Source organism: Octodon degus, unplaced genomic scaffold (assembly GCF_000260255.1).
Source record: "Octodon degus isolate 3935 unplaced genomic scaffold, OctDeg1.0 scaffold00215, whole genome shotgun sequence".
Classification (NCBI taxonomy): Eukaryota; Metazoa; Chordata; class Mammalia; order Rodentia; family Octodontidae; genus Octodon; species Octodon degus.
Window position 1 is genome coordinate 2,269,941 of NW_004524791.1, and position 7,614 is coordinate 2,277,554.

Sequence of the window (7,614 nt, forward strand, 5' to 3'; positions counted from 1 at the left end):
AAATAAATTAATTAAAAAAAAACCAAATAAATAAGTCAAGAAAATAAATTTAAAAAGCTCTCTCCAGGGAAGAGCAGAGGGACAGAAGCACACAGAGGCTGTGGGGAGCTGGCATTTTTTACCATCACCTCGAAGCTCTGCCAAGGGCTAGGACTGCACTTGGTGCCATCTCTGAAGTGGCTCAGCCTGGCCTGGGGAAGAGGGAACCACTCTGGCATTCTGCACAAAACACACACACGAAGCTGGGAGTGCCTATAATCCCAGCACCCAGAGGCTGAGGCAGGAGGATCTTGATGAGTTCAAGACCAGCCTGGGTTACCCAGTGACACCTGTCTCAAAAAACACAGGTGAGGGGGCTGGGGAGATGGCTCAGTAGATTAAGCACTTGCCTGACAAGCGCAAGAGCCTGAGTTCAATCCCCAGTTCTGGAAAAACAAACAAACAAACAACAACAACAAAAAAAAAACACAGGTGAAGATCCATCAGAAAGCCAGAGCATTCTCTCAGAAATGACCTTGGGCATGGAGTAGAAGAGCATGATTTTGGAGGATGACTGCACTTGGAGAACTGCTGGGGGGCTGCACCCCAGTTCTGACCAGCTCCGAGGGGAGGTGCCCCACACATGCATGGAGGAAGGATGATCACCTGCCGCCGCCTAGGGCATCAGGCTGCAGGTATCTCTGGGCCTCACCTCCTCCCCTGCAGGATGGAAGCCAGCCTAACTCACCTGTCACCTCAAAGAGAAAGAAGGCACCAGACTCAGATGCTCCAAGGTGTGAAACCTGAGAGAGGACGTGGCATGGTGCATAAGGTGCCAACGAGGAGCCCTGCAATCCGTGTGGTGGGCACACAACTGTCCCTGCCCACACAACCCATAGGGCTCCTGCAGGACCAGCCCCCAGCTCTGAGTGGCAATCAAAAGGGTCACTCACACCTGCGGCCCATGTCTCAGGCCCAGGGCTCTCAGGAGCTCCTATGCAGCCACAGCAGACTGGAGGGACAAGACACTTACTCCTGGGGACACATAAACCAGCCACAACCTCAAGCAGACACCCACATTACCTCTCAGAATCACCCCCTCTCGCCTCCTCACTGGTCTGCCACGCAGGGCCTGCAAAGTCACTTGCTGCTATCCTGCCAAAGACTTGCAGAGACGCCCACCCAGAGGACCCCGGGGAGCCACTAAAGCACACATGGTGTCCCTTGTGGTGCGCTGATCAGAGACCCTCCCTGCAGCCCTGGAGAGCTGGTACACCGGAAGTGCTTAGGCTGGGGGGCCTGAAGGCGGCCGTGCGTCAGGGATGCAGGCTTCTTGCATGGTGTCAAGAGGGTAGAGGAGAACACAAGAGAGTGTGTGCACCCCCACAGGCCGAGCGGGACTCAGAGCCGGGGCACCTGGGAGAAGTCAAGCACCCCACATGGCTTGGAGCACCAAATTGGTTCTCTCTTGGGCAAAAGACACCCACGCCACCAAGGTCACTGAAAGGACTTAATGAAAACACACCAGTGTCTGGCACATAGCAAACTTTCTATACATGCTTGCTATGGACGCAACTTTACTACACTTGATTATGGCCAAAAACCCCCAGAAACAATACAATTTTAAAACTCAGTAGAGCCCTTGCCAAGCATGGGCCAGCAGGAGAGTCACCCTGAGAAACCACAGGAGTCAGAAGTCCCGTGTTTGTTTAGCAAACAGCGAGCCCTTTGGGTCAAAGTGACCCAGGCGTGTCCTGCCTCCACCTCCGCCTCCTGTTTCACTTCCGAGTCCTCTCACCACTGGACAGCCAGGCGGTAGCTAATGGCGCTGAGATTAGCTCCGTTCTCCAGAACACCACCCAGATAAGACACTGTTCCCTCTCCAGGTCCCAGGCTGGGGCCAGAGAGAGACCCAGATTAGGGGCTGGAAACCCCACAGACACCTGCTGTGCATTCTGCACAGGCCTGGCTTCCTGCTCCTGCTGAGCACAGCCAGAGCCAGCCTGGCTGGGTGGGGACCGCACACAGCAATCAATGCCCCTGAGCTTCTGTGCCTGTCCCAAATGGCCCCCAGTGGGTACCCCAGCCTGCAACCTCCTTCCCAACAGCACCCTGCTGAGAGCCCTCCACTGGCCTGGCTCAGGCTGACACCAGACCACGCCTCTGCTCCTCTCCACATCTATCGATTGAAGAGTCATTTGGCACTGAAAGTGCGCACTCAAGCATGAACCAGGGGACCAGTCCTCAGAGCTGTGATCCGGACACCCCCACACAGCAGATCACAAGAGATGCAGCTTCCCAGGTGAGGCTCACTGCAGGTGGGACTCAGAGATCCCGACCGCGTTGGGAGATCTGGGGCTCTGGGCAGGTTTGGAGCAGATTCCCGGGCCCTGAGCTGGAAGATGGGGTGCCAGCTGCTGAGGGTGAAGCTGAGAGTGTCCAGGCACTACCCTCTGACCTCTGTCCTCGTCCCCTAAGCTGGCCTTGCTCTAATCCCCAGAGCCTACAATGTTATGTTACGGGACGGGGGAACCTAAGGCCGAGAAGATGCGTGCTGGCATCTGACCTGAAGTTGAAGATGGCTTGTGGTTTCTGGACCCTTAACCTGGGAAAGAATAAATGCACACTGCTCTAAGCCAGCAAGTTTATGGCAACCTGTTTAGGAGTCTCAGAAAACCCTTGCACTCTTTCTTGCAGGGTTCTGGGGGTCAAACCCTGGGCATTATGCATTCAGGGCAAGTGCTCTACACGGAGCTATACCTGCTTCCCCGTCCCCAGGAAAGCCCTGGAGGCAAGTGCGCCAGAATGAGTGGATCCCCGGGAATGGGGAGTGGAGGGGAAGACAGACTGGTGGCACGGCCTCAGAGGCCAGAGCCCTACACCACGTGATCCGCAGGCTATGCTTGGGGGCAGCTCTCTTCCCTCACCAGCCTCAGCCCTTGCCAGGGCCGGGTCTCTGAGGGGTCAGTTAGTGATCACAGCCAAATCTCAGTGCATTTGCTTAAATGAGCCACATCCCAGGACCAGGCCACATCCCAGGACCGGGCCACGTCCCAGGACCGGGCGACTATGGCAGGACCATCAAGTGGTGGCTATATCCGCCACACCAAGGGCCCTGTGCTGAGTTGGAAAGGCAGTCACTTCTGTCCAAGGGGGCAAAGGAGCCATTCCTTATGGCCTGAGGACAGTGGCAAGGAAGGACCAGGACTGAGAGGTAGCACAGGCACCTCTCAGGCACAGGGACCCCAACCCCACCCCCATCCCTTCAAGTGAAAGCCTTCTTCCACGCACAGGGTTGGGCAGGCCGGGCAGGTTCCTTGGCCACACACATCCTGAGTGTCCAAGGACGCCGACCTGGACACAGTGTCCTAGAAGTGCAGGAAGGACTGTTCTCCTTGGTGAGCCTTGATCTGGGAGCCGAAATCAGGAGAGCGATCTAAGAACCACTGAGCTCACACCCATCCACACAGCAGCACCTGCAGCACCCCCAGAGGCCTCACCCTGACATTTGGCTCCCCTTTTCCCAGCACAGAATGCTTGGGACAGGATCTAGAAACCATCAAGAAATGGGAGAAGAAATCAGGCATAGAGGCATCTGTCTGTAACTCCAGCACTCAGGAGGCTGAGGCAGAAGGATCGCAAGCTCCAGCCTACCATGGGCTTCCTAGAGAGGCGCCATCTTTTTTTTTTTTTTTTTTTTTTTTTTTTTTTTTTTTTGGTGGAACCAGGGATTGAACGCAGGTCCTTGTGCTTGCCAGGCACATGCTTATTCTACTGAGCTATCTCCCCAGTCCCTAGGCCCCATCTTAAAAACCAAAAGAAATACAAAAAAGGTTGGAGATGTAGCTTAGTGCTAAGTCATTTTCCAACTCCAATACTGCAAGACAAAAATAACAGTAGTTGAAACAGACAAGCCGGCCATTGGTGGACTTGGCGTCAGCAACACAGGGAGCCAGCAGTGGGGACAGCGCAATCCTCAGAAGCCAGGTTCCACTCCTTCTTCCAGCTGGGCACTAGGCCTGGGGACAAGGAGGAGGTATCCTAGTCTGGGACAGATGTCACAGTAAGGACAGCACAGAAATAGCAGTGGACCACAGCTGTGCTGTCTATCCAGGTGTGGTGGGCCCTTCGCCAGTGTCCCCTGGCTCCTGGGTTTGGGCCACCATCACTCTGAGATGTCAGAGCCACTCTTCAACATGGCTGGAGCCAGAGGAAAGACAACTGCAGCGTCCACGGGGGCTCACTCAGGCTCAGGCAGGCTTCCTTGGAAGTGTCTCTCTGTTGGGAACTCAGGGGTAACAGGAGCAGTGTTGGGAAGGCCCATATCCATGTAGTACAAGGTCGAATGGGGTAGGGGCACCCATGGAGCCAGACACCAGCTGCTAGGGTCTCACGGCCAGGTGGGGGCAGAGCTCAGTGGCAGAGCCCATGTTTGGCATGCATGAGGCCCTGGTCCATCCCCAGAGGCAAAAGAAAAAGTTTTCCAGGGAAAAGAATTAAAATATGTTTGGGTGTGAGCAAGTGTGGTCAGAGTTAAAGGGGCAAAAGGAGAGGAGTTGACAAGACCCTACCGCCCCTGACAAGGACAGCAGACCCCTACACCGCAGAGGGAAGCCGGCACCACCACACACCGACCCAGGAGGGGAGTGGCGGGGGTCCCAGCATCCCAAGAGCTCCACAGGGCCAGACACCTGAGCTGGCTGGGTCTGAGGATGTAGCCTTGGGTAGGACCGCAGTCTGATGGATGGAGCTTTGAAAAGGCATCCCATTATGAAGTTTTAGTATGGCCTCTTAGAGATAATTCCACATTAGGGGTCGGGGAGATAGCTCAGTGGAATAAGTGCTTCTCTGGCAAGTGCAAGGACCTGAGTTCAATTCCTGGTTCCGCCAAAAAAAAAAAAAAGATAATTCCACATTAACATGCTTTCCACTTTCCCACTTACACAAAACTAAAATACAAACAAACAAAAGCTGTTGGTGCACAGCTATAATTCCAGCACTCAGGAGGCTGAGGCAAGAGGATTGTGGTGAGTTTGAGGTCAGTGTAGCTTACATAGTGACTTCAAGGGGGGCCTGGCCTTAGCTCAGTCCTTTAAGTGGCTGCTTCCACAAAGCTGTCAGCCTCAGGTTGCTGGAGTTCGATCCCCACAACACTAGAGCCAGCCAAACCACCCCTGAGGGCATGCGGAGAAAAACAAAACAAAACAAAACAAAAAAAACCCCTTATTCCAAAGGCCAGGGAGATGGCTCAGTGGAATAAGCACTTCCCTGGCAAGCGCAAGGGCCTGAGTTCAATCCCCGGTTCCGCCAAAAAAAAAAAAAAAAGATTATAAATATAGTGACTTCAAGGCCAGCCTGACCACATGGTGAAACCCTGTCTCAAAAAGACAATCAATCAACAAAAGCTCACCAGCAGGCTATGAAGCCAGAAAGCTTCTTCTCTGCAGAACTGGGCATTAAATCCACAGCCTTCACAGTGAGCTACATCCCCAGCTCACTAAATGCCCAGGCTGGGCTAGAACTTGTGATCGTCCTGCCTCAGCCTCCCAGAGCACTGGGATAACAGGCTGCACCACTGTGCCCAGCTGGCTGTTGTTTTTCAGTTGCTTTAAACACTTATGGCTGCTTAGGCCAACCAGGCCTTGTGGGAGGAGACAGGACAGAGAGCCCAAGGCCTAGCGAAGCATATTCAGAAATTCATTTGGCATCAGTGACAGACCAAAGTGCTGACAAGGGTGTTGTGTGCCTTTTCCTGACTGCTACTTACAGGAAGTAACAACATGTACTTCTTCTCACCCCATCACTCAAGCCCCAGAGAATGCCAGGCCACCTTCCGGAAGCGGCTGGGCTACAGTTTTAGCTGATTCGCAAGTTCGGGGACAGAAGAGCAAACTCAGCTCCGCATACTTTTCTTAGTTCTCAGAGAGGCAGTAAGTCCTACCACCCAGCACTCGGGAGGCTGAGGCGGGACTTGAGCCCCGCCGGTCAAGATCAACACAGAAACAGAACTCATCTAAAAAAAAAAAAAAAAGGCTGAAGGTCATAAACCTTGTTTACCCGAGATATGTGCACGAACCAAACCTATGAACATGCTGAACAGAAAATGAAATTTGGCTCCTTGGTGCCACAGGCTGGGTACCACTCCCTAAAGGTCAACAAAGTACCCGCCTCGGCCCTGACAGCCAGGAAATGCTGCTGGGCTGCATGCACCAGGAAGAAGACACAGAAACTGTCCTGGGGGCTGGAGAGACGGCTGACACCCCCAAGGGTGGCCACCCAAGACACCCTCATGGGTTCCTCATCTCCAGGGTTGATGTGGTCCAGGGAAGACCTGGCCTCAAGTGGAAAGCATGTATGTGCTGACTCCTGGCCCCAGCCCACAGCTGCCCCTGGGACCTGCCCACTCCCCTTGCTGGCCTTGGAAAGACAGAATCCTGGTGTGGATCAGACAAATCTAAACTCTGCTGCTTTCTGAATCATTTTGGTGGAGGTTGAGCCTCGGCTTATCCAAGTATAAAATAGGAATATACCATGAGACCTTACACTTGGCATTGTCCTCACTGGCATATCAGTCTTTTCTGTGCAAGCCATAGCAACTTGCAAGGGTCCCAGCAGGTTGTGGGGGGGAGGCACCGCTGTGCGTGGAGAAGAGAGGGGAGGAGGAGCTCAAATTGAGTGCCCAGCCGTTTGTCCAGGAGCCGCTCTAGACGCTTTCTAAACCCACGACCCTCGGGGCTGGAGAGAGGCCAGCTTCGCGCAGCACACACACAGCTGCCTTTGTACTCCCAGACGGGTATCAACTTCTGGGTAAGAGCGCTGAGCGCCACACTGTAGCGCTCTGGTTCCCTGGGGAAGAACTGAAAACAGTAAACTGTGAAACTCAGTACTCTGAATAGACTTCGAAACCTTCCAAGAGCTTTGTCTCCGGTTTTTACTGATGGTTTACATCAGAGAAAGCAGGCGGTCCTCTCGACGTTACACACGCTCCTCTCGTCTCTCTCCACTATGCCCAAGAATCCAAGTGGTCCAGCTCAGCCCGGATTCCAGCCGGGCACACCCCGCCCCCAACAGCCCGAGGCATTTCTGCGCCCTTCCCTGCTTCAGATCCCGCGGTGTCTCCGGCGGCGGGGCGGACTCTGCCCCGGGGCCCGGCGTGAGCTGCACTCTGAGGACCACAGACCCCAAACCCCAACCTCGCGCCAGAGCCCAGAACTGGGGGGAGAGGCAGAAATGCGGGGTGCTCGTGCTCCGGCCCAGTCGCCGCGCAGGGCCTGCGGGAGGTCCGGAGATGCGCGAGGGGCGAGCACGGGAGCAGGAGACCCCGCTGAGGGAAGTTCGGGTCCCCCGAAGGGCCGAAGTCGCACCCCGCCCGCCGCCGCTCCCGGCCGCGCCCCGCTCACCTGGCTCCCGCCGCGCGCCCACCGAGCCGTCCCTGCGCAGCAGGATGTCCGCCGTGTCGCGGATGCGCCGCCCGCCCGGCGCACCCCGGAGCCCGCGGCAGCCCTGGAAGCACACGGCCCAGGCCTGCTCTTCGTTGATGGGCTGCTCGTACACCTTCAGCACCTCCTCCAGGGACAGCTCCCACGGCTCGGCCCGCGCCGCGCCCCCCGCGCGCTCCGGGGCCGCCGCGCCGCC

General features: G+C 55.6%; 1 protein-coding gene across 1 annotated transcript in view; it reads right to left on the reverse strand.

The window, feature by feature from the left end:
* Spire2 (spire type actin nucleation factor 2) overlaps positions 1–7,614 on the reverse strand; it is a gene marked incomplete at its 5' end in the record, with an annotated part of 28,769 nt that extends 21,155 nt beyond the window's left edge. Inside the window, one exon of the mRNA XM_023705206.1 lies at positions 7,380–7,614. Within this exon, the coding sequence (XP_023560974.1) occupies positions 7,380–7,614 (235 nt within the window). The remainder of the gene's footprint in view (positions 1–7,379) is intronic.